The sequence below is a fragment of the Rhizophagus irregularis genome, chromosome 20 (genome assembly GCF_026210795.1).
Source record: "Rhizophagus irregularis chromosome 20, complete sequence".
In the NCBI taxonomy this organism is placed as follows: Eukaryota; Fungi; Glomeromycota; class Glomeromycetes; order Glomerales; family Glomeraceae; genus Rhizophagus; species Rhizophagus irregularis.
This window is the reverse complement of record NC_089448.1, coordinates 2,295,924-2,317,184: the sequence shown is the minus strand read 5'-3', so window position 1 is coordinate 2,317,184 and position 21,261 is coordinate 2,295,924. Positions and strand designations below refer to the sequence as shown.

The window sequence follows — 21,261 nt, the reverse complement described above, 5'->3', positions numbered from 1 at the left end:
AAAATAAAACCAGGTGAGAGCTTCCGATTCACACTTGCCGCTATAATTCATTTTAATAATATTCCACACCGCCTCATAATATTTCGATTTTTATCATCAGTTCGATACTGCACCAAACATCAAGAATTCGGCACATGAAAATGCTTATAATTTTATTGCCGGAAAATTTATTCGATACTGCGCACTGTATCTTGGCATGTGACGAAAATCTGGGTCCTTGATCAGGCACGTGATAGTGATCACGGAATGTGCGGAGAAAGGTAATAAATATGTCCGCTTTATCTTTAAACATCAAAAAATTTGATTAACATCGTGATGACGTAAATCTATAATCAAGCTGAGAAATCAGACCAACTTACTTTGTTATTACTTTGGGAATATACTCGTTTGTTTGATTAATGATATTGATGATATAAATAATGGTACAGTAAATTATTTCGTTTGACGTTTGATTTATTTGCACAAGGCAGATAAAAGGATTGGCCTCATCTTTTTATATGATTTGTAGTGAGTCAAGAACCGATTTGGTTAAAATTATATTATCTAAATAATTGTATTGCATACGGACACCCCCATCTAATTATCAAAATGGCTGAACCTTGAATCAACTCAATCAAAGGTGTGTTTATCAGATGAAATTATGGTTTTATTGACAAACTGGTGTGACATCAATTAATATTAACGGAGCAAATAAAATTGGTTACCGAGAAATATACTGTTTATTGTCAAGATCGCACGAGATCTGAAAAACATAGAAGATTTGCGTAACTGATTACAGTACATGTTGCTTTAAACCCTTGAAACATCCTGCTACTCTATTATTTTTTACTTTCATTTTTACTTAGCTAGCCGGCACTTTCTCATACAAAAAAAATAATAAAGATTTCACTTTGAATTATTTAAATATGTATAGTTGTGTATATACATTCTCAAATATAAATTTTTTAAAAGAGCAAAGAAATAACTTGATGTTGGGATTTGCCTAGGATCCACATACTCCATCCCTTTTTGATAGCATCATACATTTCGCTTGCTTCTCTAGCATTTCTTATTTATCTAAAAAATTATTAATAAATTTCGCCTGTTTGCATCGATATTTTTTTCTTTCTGGGAATCTTATTTGTGCATTCCATGTGATCTTGATCGTCTTGATCGCCAGGTGGCTTAGAATCAATTGAAATACGCGTCTCAATATTGCTATGACTGAGACTGAGGATTACTTACATTTCACTTCGCCAGCGTTATGGGACCTTGATGGATTCACTATATCAAGAAAGGACTCGAAAAGATTGCTAACAACAATATGATTAAGGGAGATATACGGCAGAAGGCGTCTGATCTACATTAAGGTATACAGCATATGTTTGAGGCGTCTGTTGTGGATAGGATTGTATTCAATATAAGCAACTATTAGTTGTTTCTATTGATGCAAATCTGAAGAGGTATTGGAGATATTGGGCTGAGCCAGGGGACTATTAGTCAACTGGAAGGTCGACTATTAGTCTGTCCTCTTCTCTAGCCTCCCATGGCACACTGGAGAACTATTAGTTGTCTTGTGTTGAACTATTAGTTCGCCATGGCCTTTGTTGCTATTAAAGTTGATTTCTGTTTATATATTATTAGCAAATTTTATATTCCTTTCTCGTTTTATGTCAGCAGTCATGGAAATCCTCGATAACAACAAGAGATTATTTCCAATGGATTGAGACTCTTTATCATACAGAGCGGAAGTTGGAAACGATTGAAAATGAAAAAACTATCGAGTTGGCTGAAATAGAACATATTAAGGTATCACTATTTTTTTTTCATGTTGTTGTTTACGAAATACTGTACATACCAAACCATTGTACCATTGTTGGTATGTTCATACTATAGATTATCCAAACTCGGAATCACGTAGAATCGGCAATGAAAGTTCATCGGCAAATTACCGATGGTATTGTAACATTTAGTCAGGAACAAAATGCATCTAGTGGATGTCATACGTCAGAACGAGATATCACACCTGGAGATGACGAAGAAGAGGAAAGTTCACTCCACGATACTTTCCCAACGCATATTTATAAGAAACCAGAACCGAATTCCTTTCTAGTCAGTCCACAAGGAAAGCATGACCGGGATATGGAAGAGATGATGACGAATATAATGCGTATCAGACGATTGTTGGTGGGAAAAGTATCGAATGGATCATAAATGGGATTCGGATTAGAGAAAGACTGACACAGTACCAGCGTAACACCTCCAGCAAGTTCAAGTTTAGAGAAGGGGAAGTCACTTTTACCAGTCACACCATAGAACGAATTCGAAGTCATTTTACTGACTGATAATTTCCCGAACTGGATAATTTCCCGAATATATCAATTTCCCGAACTGGATAATTTCCCGAATGGACATTTTACTGGATTAATCAATGATGTATAGGTTTCTTCTTAACCCATTCAATTTTACGGTGATGACATCTAATATTTGATATGTACAGTACGAAAACTTTGTGAACCATATAAAAAAAAATCACCTGATCTATTACAATAATCCATTAATCCTTTTTATTATTTATTGCCATATAAATACATATATTATTTGGGTAACACAGCTCAAAATTTATTTGGAGATCATTTTATTTCGATTCAAAATAGCTGTACACAAAAAATCTTCACTAATGATTTTTGCCTGATTGTAGACACCCTAATATATTAAGTAATAAATTAAAAAAAAGTATATCTTAGATATTAGAAATTGATATTCGGGGAAATTGGAATTTCGGAAAATATTACAGTCCGAGAAATGAATTGATTTCGACAAATGGTACACTTAGGGAAAATGGTCCGACAAGGGTTGAAACGTGTTCGTGAGTTCGTGATTCGAAAGTTTTAATTTTGCGAATTTGTTAACAGGAAAAAAATTCCCCCCTTTTTTATATAATATAAGTATATATATAGTAATTCAGATATCAGAAATTTTATTAATATTGCGGATTCATTAATTAGCCGGAATGAAACATGATCTCCACGTTGCGTTGGATCAAAATAATATTAATATAATATTATCAGTCCGAAAAAGGCTAGAGTCATCTATAAACCTGATTAGTGTAATTAAGATCCAAAAATTAAAATTTATATTCATAAAAAAAGACAATAATCATTATAATCATTGCATTCCTGGGAAGGAATATATGAAATTATTAAAAGGAAATTTCATAACCTAATAACCTATACGAAAATATATATATATATTTATATTATTATGGTTTCTATAAAACGCGATTTAAAGGTCATATTTAAAATAATTAACTAAATAATAATTTAATATGATTACATCCCTGAATAAATAATTAACAAAATGGTAATACCCCCACTCACTCCTGACAGAGATCTCCAAATCAGATAATAAATAATTCGTTTTTTTTTTCGCCAATGGAAACGCTAAACTGCACATAATTATCTTGCATATGATATTCTAATTATCCAATTTAAATTAATTATCCAATTCCAAATCGAAAATGTATCGGAATCTACATTAATGTCAATCCCGGATTGACATTAAACAGTTTCAGAGTTTGTGAAAGATGGTCAGAATGCTGGGCGGCACTATGTAATTCCACCATTCGTTGTGAATGTGTATATACATAATATACAATTTATCTTTAATATAATTGAAACTGTCCCTTCGCTTCAATTTGAACTCCTTGCAGATATCCAATCCTGCTGTTTTTATATATTGATTCGTCCGTATTATTAAATTTAATTAATTTTATGAAATTCTACCATTCTAGAATTGGTGATTGATGATCGATCTAAAAGATATAAAAATATCCTCTTGTTTTTCTAAAATTTATACAAAAAAAAAGAAAAAAATTTTTTTCTTAAATACTTTATATAAATCAATTTCAATTCCTATTTTCTTTTTTGTGAAAAACTTTTCTTCTTAATAATTCAACTAAAAATGAATTCAAGAACTCTTATTTTGTTGTTCATTTTTGCATTTTTTGGTATTTTAACATTAATACCATCAATCAACGCCAGAAGAGATTGTCCTAATCCAGCACCTTTTTGCGGTGGTAATTATTATTATATTATAATATTTTATAAAATATTATTATTAAGTTAAAAACTTTATTAAAAAAAAAATTACTAAATTTATTTTATAGGAACCGAGGTGTGCATCTTTAATCAGAATACCCAAGAATGCACTTGTTCTTGTTGTAACGATGAAGGATTAAATTGCAAACAAAATTTCCCTAAACCTTGATTTTTAATGTTTATTTTATATCATAGTATTATTTTACCTTTACCGTTGTGATAATTAATTAGAAAGTATGTGATGCTGAGTATCATGTATTTCTATTTTCATATGTATACGATCAGTAAAATTCGTGGTATATAGAAATTTGAATGTTAAATAAATATAAATTGAGATTTGTTTTTCCATAAAAACATGATTAACCAATTTTACATATGTAAACGTTTGTCATTCATCCGCGTGAATATACAGTATATCGATCTGCGTAATTTAACTATACATTATACAAGGTTATTATGGTTATTCTGACCATTTATAATAAGTTGAGTAATATTCACAATTTATCAAAACTTAAACTCAAATCCCACTTATTAATTCAGGACATTGAATAAGAAATGTTTAATTATTTACAAATAATAAACAATAATAGAATTCTGGAAAAAAAAAAATAGGAATTGATTCCCGAAATTATTCCATCACCGTTTTGCCAATATCATTCCTTATTTTACTAACCTCTATTTACATAGTCCCTTTTTTAAGCATTAAAAATTAAAATTTATACAATTTAAAAAGATTTCGGAAAATTAACTGGAAAATTAGCTGGGATATTTATATTAGTTGAAACAACAGGGATAATAGGGAATGGTTTAATACTTATTCCGAAAACTTTTGGATTGCTTTGAAGTGATACTTTAACATTATACGCTCCTGGAACAGCCCAACTTGGATCAAGTTTAATATCTTGAGTTCCAGAATTAGCATTTTTACCCTTTAATAATAATGAAATTAATATTATTTAAATTGAAATAATAAAAATTTTAAACTATATTTATCAAATTATTTATTTAAACTTACAGTTGTCGTGAATACTACTTTACTAAGATTTTTTATAATTTCAATTTTCACATCATCTGTTGGTTTACAAGTGATACAGATCCAACTGACAGTTTGTATAGATCCAACGAATTTGGGTATTGGACTAGGAGCTGTAACGATGAGAATATCCGTGCTTAACCTTTTATTTAGAGAGATTGGAAGGGAAATCGTTAAAGTTGCAAAAACTACAAGTATAACGAAATTTCTCAAGAATTTATCATAAAAATTCATTTTTTTTTGTAACTGATTTAAGATGTGTTTAAAAAGAATTCCTTTTTTTTTTTTATCGAAATAAATTTTCCTTTATAAATTATTATCATCATGGCTTACAAAATTCATAAAGGGAAATAATTGTGCCCATGTTAAGGATTATGAATTACTTGTCAAAATGTTTATCAAACACGAATGATATCGACATTTTAATCGAGGCAAATTCACGCGTGTACTAAGCCGCATTTAAAATTACGTGTCTTCCCATGAAGAAATTATACTTCATGCGAAATTTATATTTCATTAAAAAATGAGAAACATCAAGATCGGCTACTGTCATCGGTGCTCCAGCCTTACATTTTCTTACATTTCAAACGAAAGTGTATATTATGTTTTTTTTAGTTATTATATAATATTGTCCAGAAAATCATTTTTTGGGAACAATAAACAGACTTGGAACTAATTTCATTATAGTAGTTACGAATAAAAATTTATAAAATTCCAAATATGCAAATTTATTTTTATAATTCAACTGAATATATCCTAATAGGATTAAATTTGTCATCTATTTCTAATTCTAATTCTAATTTTTATTTTAAATTCATTTAAAATTTTGTATCAAAAAATGCCGTTTTTTATTAACCGAACGCATTTTTATTATAATGAAATCATGGATTTAATACCATCATATCAGAGTTACTAGATTTTTTGAAAATTTTGAGCTCATGGGTCCCAATACTTGTAGGTATATAAATTTCACAAACTCTGATCAAATTAGAATTTGATATTCTAACTACCGTAATAAAATTTTTAGTCTTATTCTGAATATTCATTGATTCTCCTTTGAATTCTTTTCGTACATCATTATTATATTATGTAATTCTGCTCTGTCTAGACTTAATTATATTCCTCGGGTCCTGCTATATACCGTTGCATGATAATCAACTAAAAATAACGTCACTTATTTTTCAGGTTATAATATTGTTATAGAACCAGAACCATTTCATTTTTGTTATTCTGTGTTGGTGTAGTTTTTATACAATTCACTAAATACTATATTATTTGGAAGTTAACTATAATTAATAATTACAAAACAGTGGAAATAAACGCTAACCGTGCGGACCGTGCGGACGGAATATCATATATCACAAATAAAAGTTGTCCGCGAGCAGTAGCGTCACAAGGACTAATTCTACAAAATGGTAAGGTTATTCTAATAAATTTTCAGATTAAACCCTTGCTCTAAAACAAGCATCTGATCAATTTTTATGAGGATTATAGGGTCAAAGCACCCAGTGAATCTCCAAATATTATTTATAAAATACAATAGTGTTTTTTAGACTTGATTCCATTACATAAAAAAGATGGTTTATTTTTTTTTTAAAAAAAAAGAAAATAAAATAAATAAAGGTTATAAATAAATAAAATAAATACTCCGCTATCATAATAATACACAAAAAAATTCTAACAATTTTTGTGAGAATTTACTCCATGAAACTATGAATTTACCATTCTAGATACTCTAACGGTTCCATCCATTGCCGCAGTTATTATGGTATTTTCTGACCAATCAACGGCCGTTAAATATTGTCTGTGTGATTTTAATGTTTGAACTTGTTCTCCATTGGATGTCTATTTTTTCCAATAAAAAAAATTTTTTAAAATGAATTATATTCCTTTGCAAATTTTTTAAAAAAAAGGCAAAAAAGATAACTTACTTGGTAAATAACACCCTGAGTTCCGCCATTATCGCCAACACAAACTAGGTATTCAGTATCGTCATTAAATGCTATCATAGGTACACGTGAAGTCGGCACGTAAGGTGTGGATTCGATAATTGCAGGTATTGAAGATGTTGATCTTGTAGATTTGATTGAACGAATTGATGACATTGATGGCGTACGTTTGCGGGATAATTTTGGAGTAAGATTCGTTGAAGTTATTGGCATCGCTGGTGGAAAGCCTTGTAATTGTGATTGTGACATAACAGATCCAGGTTTACGACTTGACCATTGTGACAACTTATTAAACAAGCAATTAAATGTATTATATGGATTAATAGATTATAGGATAAAGATTTCAGCAATAATTTTATTAAGAGGTATAACTTACCTCTCCTGACTCGTCAACTACATATATAGAATTCTCATCAAAACTAAATTGAGATGAACAGATGACTCCACTTCCAATTTTACTTGAATTAGAAATATTCCACTCCATAATTGGTGTTAATGTTCGAATATCTATTAAATTAAATAATATTAATATTTAAAGTATATTTGAATAAAATGCTCAAAATTACTCACCAAATATTCTTATATAACCAGATTTATCTCCTGTAACTAACATTTGACCATTATGATTAAATTTAATGGTCTCTATTGGCATTAAAGGTAATGAAGATGGTGATTTTGAAGATGCTTTGAGCATAAACGTATCTTGTATCGTCATCGTCTTCAAATTCAATGTGATTAAAGATCCTGTTTCACTTCTGTTGCACATATCATCTATTGATTTTGGTGATCCTGAACATGCAAATAATGATTCCACCGGCGAACAACTTATTTGATTTACCCTATAATAAATTGAAAATTAGTTAACGTATATTTCTCACTTCCGAATTAATATAGTAAATTAAAGATACTTTGGAAATTGTTCATCCATTTTGAACTCGTGAATAATCGATCTAGACTCTTTATTATACACTTTAATCAATTGTTCATCCGTACCATATAATAACTTCACAATAATAAAAAAATTTTATCAAATTGTTTTTTTTAAAAAAGAAAAAAAAATATTATTAAAATTTTTTCTTCGAAATTTCTTACAAGTTTATCTGATCTGGCTTCCCATTCTAAACTTAATATATTAGAATTAGAATTACTGAGTTTCACTGTAGGTGATGATGATCCTGCGTAACTCCATATCCTATAAATAAAATAAGAATGTAATCATACAGATCAGTAATCCGGTTAATATAATTTGTAGATTTTTTAATTAGACATACATAATCAGTACCTAATAATATTATCCACATCGCTACTTGCGATTAAATTACCCTGATGTGAAATTTTTGCTACTGTGATGCCTGATGTATTTTCCAAAAACATTTCCTAAATATAAATAATTAATATTTTTAAAATTATTATAAATAGAAAATCTTTTTTATTTTGTATTTCCTTACCTGACTAGTAACAGTGAAGGGGTGTATATGTCCATGTGAATCATCAATATCATATTCAGATATAGGTGTCATGCTTTGATCATCTGCAAACATTTCTGGTGACTTTATGCCATTATCTATTTCATGTTTATTAATACTTGATGCCGTAGATCTTCGCCTGGGATAACCCGTCATTTCGTGTTGAGCAACCTAAAATAATCAAATCACACAATTATCCAAACAAGAATGCTTTATTGTTAAAGATGTTGAAATTAAATTAAGGTTTTTATTTTTTTTCGAAATTCGAATAAAAAGTAAAAATAAAATAAAAGGTAAATTAAAATATCTTTCAAAAAAAAAAAAAAATTTTAAACCAACTTTTTGTTTAAGTGATGTAATCTCAGTGTCTCCATTTGCTTTTTCTTTTTTGAGATTTTCGATCTCGATCCGTAATGATTCAATTTCACTTCGAAGTGTTTTTCGATGTAATCGATCGAGATTGAAACATAGTAAACTTGGCAAAGCTGTATATATGAGTTAAAAAAATAAATAAATAAAATATACAAAGACACTATAATTTATCATTGAGAAGGATACACATGTTTTGAAATATCGTGTTTAAAAAATTATGTAGGGATATGGTGAATGTTTCTAGCCATTGCCTGGTAAAAAATGTTTCGAAATTGGGATCTGAAGCAGGATTTTTTGAAAATGGCAACCCTTTTTAAAGAATAGTAATATATTAAATTAATAAAAAATACATTTCAAGTAGAATAATTATAACTATATAAAATGAATTACTACCAAACCATTTTAACCATTCAGGATTGCCGTTTAATTCTGCACCAAAGGTTTCAAAAAATTCAAGGATTTTATCTTTTCTCTTTTGTTGCGTAGCTTTTAAAAAAGAAATTAATTAATAATTTCAGAATATTAAACATATTTCATAAGTGAGACTTTATTTACCATAAACAAGATAATATCTTATTAAACAAATTTCAAATTTCTTTACACTTTCAAAGAATCTTGCATCTAGACGAGAAAAATATCTTAAATCCAGATATTTCCAATAGTCTAATAATCCATCTATATCGCTAGATGTAATATAAGAAAATAGTTCTTCAATGATTTTATCAGCCTAAATGTTTATTAAATCATTTATTAAAATTTTATAATATTCGATTAACACGAACCCAAGAAAAATCATACTTGAAATCCTTTATCTTTGTCGTTGCGACATTCTTGCTCGAAAACACGAAATGTATTTGAGAAGCCTCTAAACTAACAAGGCAAAATATAAAGTTAAGCTTAAGAAATTTTCGAACCTTAACCCGTAGAAATTCTAAAAGCTTACCAATAAATATTCTTTAACAAGTTCGTCAACTTGAGTTACAGAATTCATTTTTTTAAAAAATGTCTTTCCAAATTTTAACACAATCGTACAGATACTTTAAATAAAAGGCGGAAAAACTCGAGAAAAATTCAAAATAAGTAGTTAGCATAAAAGTGACCTGTATAAAGATTATCTTTTGGCGCAACTTTGCTTCTTGAAGTAACACACTAATAATACGTTGATCTAAATTGGCAATCACGTGTCGTCCATTGCAGCATTGGAATGAAAAGAATTGTTCTTGTTTACCGCATTTCGATGCAATAAACATTTTAATTTTAATTTTAATTTTTTTTTAATTTTAAAAATTATTTCTAAAAAAGGAAATTCGATTGAATTAACTGTCAATATATAATAATCTCAAACTTTTGAGGATAATATATCGTTGTTTTTAAATTTAGTTATATAATAAATAACGAATTTAGATAAGCAAAAGGTTTCTTTTTTAAATCTTGAATCTTTGATCGGCTGGTGATCAACATGAAAAATTATTGGATAAATAAAGAAAATCAAACAATAATGCATCTTTAAAATTCATTTCGGTCTTTGGCGTATCACGACTATCACGTGTAATTTTTGGTCAAATTAAAAATCAACGGTTTGTTTGTATCAATTTTTTTAGTTAGTATGACCTATGACTCATTTCAAATTATAGAGCTGCTGAGAAATGTTATATTAGTTAATTTGGTTATTTGTAATATTTGTAATCAATTTTACAAATTATTTTCATTGTAAAAGGAAATGAATAGTCGGTTAATTGTAATCAAAATGTATTCACGTGATGAATTTTCTTCGATAAATACTCATCTTAATCAAACCATGAAGTAAAAAATGGATAATTTTTCATTTCTTATTGGTATTCACCGTTAAACAAATATAAATATGTTGCGCCGTAAAATTTCTACAACTTACACAGTAACAAAACAAACAAGACGTGGTACTTTAAGTATGGCAAATGGGATGATTTTACCACCAAATAAATGGGAATTACATGATCCATTCTTGATGTGTGCTGAGGATTGGTTTAGACATCCAGGCGGCTTTGACTTACATCCTCACAGAGGTTTCGAAGTACGTATTTGTGTTACTATCGAATTGATTTAATGTATTAAAAAGTGAAGCTAACTTCGTCCTTATTTATTTAGACTGTGACGATTGTGTTTGATGGATTATTACGACATCAAGATTCTAAAGGAAACTCTAGTATAATTGGTCCAAGTATGTGTTGATAAATTTACATTATTAACTTTATTTATAAATACTTTAACTCATTTTAACTGATTTCTTACTAAATCAACTCGCTCTTGAAAATAGAGTAAGTCATGTGACATTTCATTTTTTTTAGTATGATTAGCAAATTCAAAGGTTATGCCAATGTTTGCTATGCACGCTTTATTAGTTTATTATACTAAAGTCTAGTTTAAATTTAGTGAAGTGCAATGGACAACAACAGGACGCGGATTATTACATAAGGAGGTTCCGGCAGATAAAGAGACAAATGTTCATCTTATGCAACTTTGGTTAAACCTTCCCAGAGAACAAAAATTAATTGAGGCATCCTATCAAGATCTTACAAAAGATATCATTCCAACACGAGAAATAAAAAGTTCGAACAAAGCAGAATCTTCTAAAGTTCAACAAACTGGAGAAGAGGAAGAATTGGCGGCTAAGATTCGAGTGATTTCTGGCACATCGGGGAACATTAAGGGGCCCGCCAAAAATATTGTTCCTGTAAAAGCTTTAGATATTTCTATTTTAGAACCAAATTTCACATTAGAAGAACCTATACCAGCCAATTATAATATGTTCATATATATACTTGAAGGAAATGGTTCTTTCGGTGATGATAATACTAAGCTGCAATCTGGAAATGTATTAATTAGCTCTCCGTTAAGAAACGATGATTGTAATGAAGAATCAGTATTGAAAATCACAAATGAGGGAGTAAATGTATTGAGGGTTATTCTATTTGCCGGGAAACCTATTAGAGAACCCGTTGTACAACATGGACCTTTCGTGGGAAATGAATGGGATGATATTATCAGGGCTCAAAAAGATTTTTATTTGGGTAAATTTGCTGAGTTATAACCAGTTTGAAAATATATCTGCTACCCTGGTGGTAATTTATTATTATAGTAGTATCGATTCATTTAATTTACCATATCTTAAAAGAAGTGAAACCTATTTCAAAATAATAATTTGTTTGTAATTCAAGTGTTTAATTAATAAAATATTTTATATATTTAACCCTTTGAGTATTATATAACGCTCTATAAATTTAATTAAAAAAATATTATGGTAATTAAGTCACTTTTTGAATAAAATTTGTAATCTTTATCCTTCATTACCAAATTATCTATCCAAACCGATAAGGCTTCAGCTTCGATTAAAAATATTGGATGAAAGTTAATTAATATATGCAACGTTGTGTTACTTGTGTATATTGTATATTTCAGAAGCTCACCGCCGGACCCAAATTACCGTATTTTGCCACAGTACAATTTGTACATAGACCTCACTGTAGACACGTGATAACAGTTAAAAATCATGTGCAACTTACGAAATCAATTCATGGCTTAGAATATCATGGGATCTGACTAACTTTTTTGCTGATTATGATATAAATGATACTCTTCAATCGCTTTCAGCTGTTGAGATTCGTTAGTGTTATTATGTCATATAGAACGATCGATTTACTGATTTGGGGTTTGTTGAAATATTTCAGTGCTCCATTCCTCAATCTAGAGTCAGAAGACCTTAGATAGGGAAATTTAATATTTCATGATGAATTGATTTCATCTCAAGAGTTGCATCCTTTATTGTGATGCCCTCCATACGACCTTACACTATCTGTTGATGAATTAACCACCCCCGAAAATTCCAAAGGAGAAGCAAACAAGCAATAATTCAAACCGTACAGTGAGGATGTGATTATTATTAGAGTACATAATGTCTTCATAATCTTTCGAAATGACTATCTGCCAAAGTAAAAACCTCTCCCGAAATAAAAGTTTCTATACGTTTAATTTCTCAAATGGCTTCAAAACAATGGAAACAGGAGACAGATACTGTCAAATTGTTTTTTAAGATATTGGCTGACATGTATCAGCACAAGCATAGAATCCTTTATCCTGACTAATAATACTGATAACATGAAAGAAACACAAGGAAGCATCAAATAACCAATTGAACATAGCAGCACTGATCTAATGATATTTTGCATGTAAAAGGACGAAATAAAAGCTAAATATTCAGCAAAGTATCACAAATTGCGTCTGAAGAACAAATGGAAATTACCTTCTAGAAAGTTCATTGAAGATATTCTATATGAATATACAATAAATTTGGACCTTAAAAGGTAGACATTTAAGGCATACATAAGATTTATTATAATTGCAATCTAACTATTAAGTTATGCTTTTAGCTATTTACACAGTTTTATAATCGATATAAGTGATAAAACGATCATGAATCTTTTCAGTGAACCTGACCAGCAACATATCAGAGAACCGCAAGTAGATGATAATTTGCTAGATTTTCTTTTATGCTACTGACAAGTGAGTATAATCAATTACTTTTACTAATGTATAGCAATGTATATAAACCATTATGTTACATTTGTATCCTTTATGAATATTCATAATATTATTAACAAAGTTTTCTTTATAACTAATAATGGCATGATAATTTGTTTTAGTAAATAAACTAATCAAGAAGATTACAAGACAAATGCACAAAGACTTACTGTCTTGGCCAAAATAGTTCTTATAATATAGGTATTGGGAAACCAATTTGAGAAAAATATTTGATATTTTTTATAAGGGTCAAATGATAAAAGAAGAGGTTTCTCAGAGGCAATCAATAATTAATGATCACATGTTTGGATTGATTAATAGATTTTGCAATTAAAAAAAAAATATGAATGATTAATATGTCTTTACTTTTCAAAGAAACTTAAAATAATCCTCAAAATCAATCAACATTGATAACCTACAGGAAGATTATGACTATTACTATGTTTATGAAGTTTTTTCTCATTTGTGAGTAATAATAAAATTTTGCATACATCTTTAAATATTATTGAACTAAAACTTGTTATTACTAGACTTTTATGGTATAAACTTAGACCATAGGATTTTTCTAATTCTCACTTAGAGGGTTAGTTCAGGACAAACCTCTGGATGGCTTGTTGTACATAAGTGTGATGGAATTTTATGAAAGTTGGAAACACCAATGAGAAGAGTATATGATAAGTGAAGAGGAAAAATTATGGGATGGGAAGATGAAACCAAATTCTTGGCCAATAGATTTAAGAAATTACCAAAAACTATACAAGATACACTAGTTCAAAAAGTCAAGAAGTTTAATCTTAGTTTTGTAATTTCTTATCAATTAGAAGCTGTAGGTTTTCTCTATTCTGGTAAAATACCTGATATTCTCTTATACAGTATTTCTTTTATTAATTTTATTAAACATTCTATTTATTATTTATCATTTTACCAGGTCAATATTTCTATGGATATACTATGTGGATCAATTTGTTGATTATGTAGATTTCCTACTACAAAGATCCCAGCAATTTTAGTTGAAATTAATGAATTAATAATAATAGTGAATGATATATTATTGCTCTATTAACTGCATTCAATTGATCCATTATCAATTAGTATTGTTTTATTTTTATTTAGTTATGAATTAAAAGATGTTTAAAATGTGAAAATAATTATTCTAGCAATATAGAACTGAAGAAATACTTGAAGAATAGTCAAAGTAGGAAATAACTTTCCAGATACACAGAAGTAATATTTCTAATAAGTTGAATCAAATCGAATTTAAGTCAATTTTAAAGTACTATTTATACAGTAGGTATATTCTATCAATTGTTCAGCAGTTATTACTACTTGTAATGTTCAAATTTGCATAGCTTTATTAATTTCAGAAAATTGAACAGAATGTTGATGAAATATATATAAAGATTATGAAGTAGAAAGAACTGAAAGCCATTTTCCATATTTTATTAATAGTTGTTCTTTGAACATTTAATCCTGTATATTTTTCATTAAAAAATGAAGTAATATTACTTTGTTTTATATTAGAATTTGCTACCATAAATTCACAAATCTCTTTTTTTATATTTATATTAATTAATTGCAGTACAAGTTTGCACAGGTCGAAAAGTGAAAAATCAGGCATCAATCAGTCACCAATCAGTCACCAATCAGCTACCTGATTGGTGACCGATTGGTGCCTGATTTTTCACTTTTCGACCTGTGTTGTTATGTTAGATTTGTTTTTTGTGAATGAATAGGTAGCATAGTAAAATAACAAAAATAATAGAATTTATTGAATAAAATGTGCAAACTGCATAATGTATATTTTATCAGTTATTTTATAAATCATATGATTTATATATTTATACAGATGGAATTTTACATATATTTATTATAATATGAAACTGATATTTATACTTATAACTAATAAAGTGATTATAAAAGAAGTATTTTATATATAAAAAAATCTGGACTAAAAAATATATGCCTTAAAAAGAAGAATTTTTATATAGGAGATACTTATAAAGGGGATTAACTGTAATTAAATTATTCAAGAATCTCATAATTCAAGCACTAAATTAGTACTTTTATAGATGATATAGAAGATAAATTATCCCTTAATTAGGTTCTTTTACATTCTAAAGTTGGTAGTTCAATATTTCACATTTATATAAAATAAAATAGCCAATTACATAATAATTAAATATATTTTACTCATACAAGTATTCATTTATTAATTTAAAAATTATCTTCTTTATAAAAAATAATACTGCAATTATTTTTTTAAATTTGCAATATTGCAGATTTTTAAAGTAAATTGCATGCATATAATAATTCATAATTTCATAATTATTTAGTAATACCACAATTTTTTCACAATTTTACAATTATTTAATAGTATTGTAATTCTTCTGCAATTCTATACAATTAATTGTTAATAAATATAAATTGACAAATTTCTCTAAACAGCCAATTGTATATATATACTATATTGATTTTAATTACAAAAAAAATCAAATCTATATTAAATTTAATTTGTGAACCAGCGAAATCTATTAATACATTTTGGAAAATTATTTTGCAAATTAATTTATGGAAAATTCAGATAAGAGCAATAGATATAGCACATAGAAAATGTGAAATAAACTTACAAATTATTAGAGAAAAGTAGTTTAAAAGAATTGACATTCCAAAAGTATCAACTATTTAAAATTACTAAATATACTGCTCAATATAAGCAAAATGTGTTTAATAGAAATAAATAATTTTAATACTTTTTTTTGTTTTTTTTTGTTTATAACCTTTAAATAAATTATTTACTAACATATAAATAATACAGTTTACCCTTCCTATAGCGAATTTTATATAACGAATCATGTGACGCTTAGCCAATAAAATATGTCAATTTTTCCTCATTATAACGAAGTAACCAATCAAATTCTTCAAATTCTTCATTAACTTGCTATAACAAATTTGAGATGCAGAACGGTTTCTTCGCTATATCAAGGGTAGACTGTATTTTAATAAAAAAATATCAATTTTGTAATTATTACATCTCTTGTATTGAATAATTATGGCATTTTTAAAAGTCAGAATCCAGCGTTGCTAAAGAAAAAATTTTTAACTAATTGTTCAATGTAAAAATTTTTGATGGATCTTGATTTCCTCAGTTTTAAGTAATTGATTACATTATTTTTCAGCTGAGTTGTAATATAAATTGGCTGGTTACTTTTTAGGCAATATTGCTAATTTGTATAATAATGTAACCTTAAATGGCAAGTTTATGTTGATTAAACTTGTGATATTAATATTTGACGAAGCAAATTTATCATTCAATATATTCAGAACATTATTATATAATACTTAAAAAAAAAAAATTCTGGAAAAATTAGTTTAAAAGTCATTTAAGAGATAATTAATTTGTAAAACTAGTTTTCCAAAATTTATTAGTAGTTTTCACTGGTTCAGAGACGGATCACAAATTAAAGATTTAAATCCTGCAAGGCTGCAATCACTTAAATAAAACTTGATATTACTATATATGTTTATGATAAAGCATTTTTATATTATAATAAATATTACTATTTAGCAGTAATTATACCTTTTCTTTTTTATGAATATTGTACTACAGTTGGCTCGCGTTATAACAAATTTGGTGTCTATGCTGATCTGACCTTCGTTATGGAAAAATTCGGTAACACTATAATGGATTTTTTTGACATCCATATAGCAAAATTCAGAATATTGTATACTAAATTTTTATTAAAAATTCGTTAAATATTTTAAAGTAAATTTATGTAAATAAATGTAAATTATAATATATTTATATGGGCGTTAGTTTATGGCGACCCTGTCGCCATGGCAACCCTAATCACGTGATTTTATACTATATTTTGATTGGTCAACTTTTTTTATTTTCGTTAAAAAATTCGCAACACTTTAATTCGCAAAAAGTTTTTGATTTACGCAATAAAATAATGATATACTGTATGGTTAAAAATCAATTATTAAAGTTTACTAATAGAGAAACATTGTAAAATTTATATTTTATTTTTAACAGAACTAGTAATTTTGATACACAAAAAAAATGACAACAACAGAGTAAAAAACAAAATCGAGATGAAGAACAAAACCCACGAAGAAAGTTGAAGAATTAAATGATAATGAAACTCATGAAATCAAAGAACAAAACCAATGACATTGAAAAATAAAGCCTGCGAAGTCAAAGAGTGGCATAAAGTAAAGAAAATATAGTTAGTAAAGAATAATGAAAACAAGAACCTAAAGAATAAAAAAGAAAAAAAAGAAAAAAATACTCAACGCGAAAAAAAGCCTATAATAAGGTTAAAAAATGAAACTTATAAACAAGTGAGTTAAAGAACAAATAATAACAAAACCTGTGAAGTTAAGAGTAAAATGCGTCACATAATGTTGAAAAGGAAGGAGTTAAAGAACAGCATAGAGAGTCAGTAAAGAACAAATTAAAAAACAAAGGCAAGAAAAAAAAGGGCGTACGCCTTAATTGTAAAACTGTAAGAACCTAAAGACCTATAAAAAAAGAAAAAACAAAAAATAGAAAGAAAGAACGAAAAAACATACCAAAAAAAAATGAAAAAGAAGGAAAAAAGAAAGGAAAATAAAATCAAAAAAGAGAAAAGGGAAATAAAATGAAAAAAAAGTCAAAAAATAAAACAAGTAAAGCGAAAATAAAGAGAAAAGAAAGCAAAAAAGGAGGAAAAAAGAATAACGAAAAAAGGGGAAAATAATAACGGAAATAACTGAAGGCTGACGTAATTGTAGATATTAGTTAGCCAATCAAATTTGATCAAATGATTTAGGGTCGCACTGGCGATACGGGTCGCCAATGACATTTTCCCTATTTATATTATTTATTATTAAATGTAATACAATTATTATATTATATATTGTAAATATTAATGAAATTAAGAGATATTAATAAAATCATTAAGATTCGTTTGTTTCGCAGAAATAAAACGTTGTTTTAACACTTCCTTCCTAAGTTTTTTAATGCATCTTATTTCTTCTTTTTTCATATCAAATTTATCCTCTTATTGCTCTAAATACAAAATCACCTTATCATAATGTTCAATGGCCTCGCTATGAGTAATGGATGGTAAAGGATCAGAATTTAGTTCTTCTACCTCTTGTTCATAATTATTGGGAAGAACTACTTTCAAAATTTCTTCATTGGATATCATTTCTGCTGTAAGTTCAGATTCATCACATTGAATAAATTCATCAGCAATTAAAGGATTTTCAAGATTAAGTTTATCAATTAAATCTTGAACTTCTTTCAGCTCATTTGTATGTGTTAGAAGAACTTGTGTTTCAGCACAGAAATCCATATCAATTTCACTTTCATTATCTTTAGGTAAAATATCTGCTTTTAACCAGCAATTTTCAATAGTAGATTGAGTAACATTATCCCATGCGTGTGCGACATATTTGATGCACTTTTTGATATTAATTTCAACAGGGTTAATGCCAAATTCATTATAATTATCAAAGGCTTTAACCCGATTTCGCAATAATAATTTTCGGTATTGTGCCTGAAATAAAATTAAATTTTTTATAGTTAATAAAAGGATTTGAAATTACTAAAATATAAGGTGTAGATTTGAAGTTAAAGTATGAATTCAACTACCTTGAAACTGTTAATGTTCGCCCTTGATCACATGGCTGGAGGTGTGAAGTGGTATTTGGAGGAAGAAATTCAATTTTAATATTAGTTAATTTTGTATTTTCATTGAGAGAATGAGTTGGTGCATTATCAACAAGAAGAATGATATTTCAGTTCTGTGCTCTCATTTGAGCATCAAGCCTTTTAAGATATGCATTTCAGATTGATACTTGCATCCAACTTTTTGAATTCCAATAATAATTTACTGGAAGAGTAGTTTTGTTAATATTTTTTAGAGCCCGGGGATTTTCATATTTGTGTATGAATAAGTGGCGCAACTTTTCAGTCCCAGTTGCGTTACAAGTAAATAAGACCGTTATACGATCCTTAGATTGTTTCGTTCCAGCCACAGGACCATTAGATATGGTGTGATTAGGTCGCATTTTCCAAAAAAGACCTGTCTCATCACAGTTAAAAATATTATTGGGATCATAATTTTTTAGAATTTGGCAAAGATTTTCACGCATTGTGTCAAGTTCTGCAAGTGGTGCACTTGCCGCTTCTCCATGCATATTATATTGTTTAAGATTATGCTGTTTTTTAAATTTGTCAATCCATCCATCTGATCCCTTGAATATTTTTCTTCATTACACAAAAAAGCAAATTCTAAGGCTTTGATTGAAAGAATATCATCACTGATAATAAGACCAGCCTGGAGTGCATTTTCCACTCAAAGAGCTAAAGCCTCTTCAATAACAATAAAAAGGAGTTTTCTTTCTCGTCTCAAACCAGTTTGATATAAATAAAGATCCACAGCAAGCCAACGGTCTTTTGTCTTTAGAATATCACAAATCATCCCTTCACTAACATCATACTTTTCGGCTATCTTTGTTTTTTAAGAAAGGTGAAGATTTTTTTTTAAGCAAACTTCTTGTTTCTGTGCAGCAGTAAGAGACTTACGTTTTTTAGGGGCAGAAGTTTCCTTAGAAAGTTGTTTCTTGGACAGGTTAATAGGCTTAGCTTTCGGCATTTCAAAAAAAAAGAATAGAAAATATGAAAACTAACACGAAATATGAGACGCGAACATCCCTTAAAAAAATACATTTTGCGACAAATCTTCGTTATAATTAAAAAAAATTTCGGTATAAAAAAAATTCATTATAATGCGATTTATTATATATATATAATTTATGCAGTTTTATTTCGTTATACATTATACAGCATTTTAATAGTAAAATTCGGTTTAGCGAAATTTTATTCATATAATAAAATCTGTACCACAATGAAAATTCGTTGTATTAAATAATTCGTTAAATCAAAATTCGTTATAACGCGAGCCAACTGTACTGATATTTTTATAAATAATTATAAAATAAGAAATAATATTTTCTGCTAATTTTTAACTTTGCTTAATGTATTAATTTAAAGTTGCTGGAAAAACTAGGGGTTTTAGCAAGTTGGTGAAATGCTGAAATAGTGAAACTTTACTGAAACTATATGAAAGTATAGATGCTATCAGAATTATTTTTACGGTTACGGCACGTACTATAATGTCATAATTAAATTTAATTTAACACCGTAATGTCGTAAATATATGTGCTGTAAATAAATAAGACTAAATTTAATTTTAGCAAAGTTTGTAATGCAGGGTCAATTTTTTTTCGCATTTTATCACGTAACATTACACAGATTTCCAAAAAAGGAAATTTTGTCCCTCAATAAAATTGAATAATGGGTTGCACAAGGTTACATGAGTTTCCAAAAAAAGAAATATTCCTATTGATCATTTAGCATTGTAAAAGTCACGTGATTATGATTAATTACGGCGCTACATTACGATTATGGCATTATTTATGACATATGTCATAATACTGAATTAGGGAATTCTAACAGCACCTATATATGAAAGTCTTATTAAAAAGTTAGTGAAACTCTGAAAAAAAGTGAAACCTGACGAAACTTATTATAAATGCTGAAACTGCCAAAACTTTGCCGAAACTATAATAAAACTATAGTAAAATTTTGGAAAAACTAATCATAGAATTTTGGAGAGATTTAGGCAGACAACCTTAGTATTAATTCCTATTTGAAAAACAGAAGAGAAATCTATAATAAAACTAAGAAATATTCTTATATTAAACTAGGTGTAAATGGTTATAATATTGGAAGAAAGCAAAATCATGTAATGATG

At 28.1% G+C, this 21,261-nt stretch overlaps 6 protein-coding genes across 7 annotated transcripts; 3 read left to right on the top strand and 3 right to left on the bottom strand.

Moving 5' to 3' along the window:
- Window positions 1-1,576: 1,576 nt before the first annotated feature.
- On the top strand, window positions 1,577-2,193 carry OCT59_013096 (uncharacterized protein; the record flags this gene model as incomplete). The annotated part of the gene is made up of 3 exons (XM_025325360.1): window positions 1,577-1,597; window positions 1,657-1,788; window positions 1,876-2,193. The coding sequence occupies 3 exons, from the start codon at window positions 1,577-1,579 to the stop codon at window positions 2,191-2,193; spliced, it is 471 nt and encodes a 156-aa protein (XP_025181599.1).
- Window positions 2,194-3,942: 1,749 nt separating this feature from the next.
- OCT59_013095 (uncharacterized protein) lies at window positions 3,943-4,248 on the top strand (the record flags this gene model as incomplete). Its single annotated transcript, XM_025315971.2, has 2 exons — window positions 3,943-4,057; window positions 4,148-4,248. 2 exons carry the CDS (start codon window positions 3,943-3,945, stop codon window positions 4,246-4,248), a joined length of 216 nt encoding a protein of 71 aa, XP_025181598.1.
- A 303-nt stretch (window positions 4,249-4,551) lies between these two features.
- Window positions 4,552-5,395, bottom strand: OCT59_013094 (uncharacterized protein). The gene is made up of 2 exons (XM_025331828.2): window positions 5,095-5,395; window positions 4,552-5,008 (listed from the first exon to the last, which is right to left on the bottom strand). The coding sequence occupies exons 1-2, from the start codon at window positions 5,344-5,346 to the stop codon at window positions 4,805-4,807; spliced, it is 456 nt and encodes a 151-aa protein (XP_025181597.1). The 5' UTR covers window positions 5,347-5,395; the 3' UTR covers window positions 4,552-4,804.
- Window positions 5,396-6,639: 1,244 nt separating this feature from the next.
- OCT59_013093 (uncharacterized protein) lies at window positions 6,640-9,890 on the bottom strand (the record flags this gene model as incomplete). Its single annotated transcript, XM_025315970.2, has 15 exons — window positions 6,640-6,666; window positions 6,835-6,957; window positions 7,044-7,346; window positions 7,438-7,568; window positions 7,632-7,900; window positions 7,970-8,064; window positions 8,154-8,253; window positions 8,344-8,438; window positions 8,510-8,698; window positions 8,867-9,012; window positions 9,086-9,208; window positions 9,293-9,385; window positions 9,455-9,626; window positions 9,698-9,769; window positions 9,843-9,890. 15 exons carry the CDS (start codon window positions 9,888-9,890, stop codon window positions 6,640-6,642), a joined length of 1,986 nt encoding a protein of 661 aa, XP_025181596.2.
- An 870-nt stretch (window positions 9,891-10,760) lies between these two features.
- Window positions 10,761-12,138, top strand: OCT59_013092 (uncharacterized protein; the record flags this gene model as incomplete). Its single annotated transcript, XM_025315969.2, has 3 exons — window positions 10,761-10,949; window positions 11,024-11,102; window positions 11,314-12,138. The coding sequence occupies 3 exons, from the start codon at window positions 10,761-10,763 to the stop codon at window positions 11,964-11,966; spliced, it is 921 nt and encodes a 306-aa protein (XP_025181595.1). The 3' UTR covers window positions 11,967-12,138.
- Window positions 12,139-18,498: 6,360 nt separating this feature from the next.
- Window positions 18,499-19,536, bottom strand: OCT59_013091 (uncharacterized protein; the record flags this gene model as incomplete). Of its 2 annotated transcripts, none has more annotated exons than XM_066140594.1 (2): window positions 18,499-18,999; window positions 19,528-19,536. In XM_066140594.1, the coding sequence occupies 2 exons, from the start codon at window positions 19,534-19,536 to the stop codon at window positions 18,499-18,501; spliced, it is 510 nt and encodes a 169-aa protein (XP_066001468.1). The 2 variants fall into 2 exon arrangements, with proteins under 2 accessions (XP_066001468.1, XP_066001467.1); XM_066140593.1 differs by lacking the exon at window positions 19,528-19,536 and adding an exon at window positions 19,301-19,306.
- Window positions 19,537-21,261: the final 1,725 nt, after the last annotated feature.

What these genes read in the sequence shown, in the direction of transcription:
- OCT59_013094 (XM_025331828.2), bottom strand. Translation starts at nt 5,346, where the DNA reads ATGAATTTTTATGATAAATTCTTGAGAAATTTCGTTATACTTGTAGTT. An exon ending in AAGTAGTATTCACGACAACT is followed by an intron (nt 5,009 to 5,094) that starts GTAAGTTTAAAT and finishes TTATTATTAAAG; the next exon opens with GGTAAAAATGCTAATTCTGG.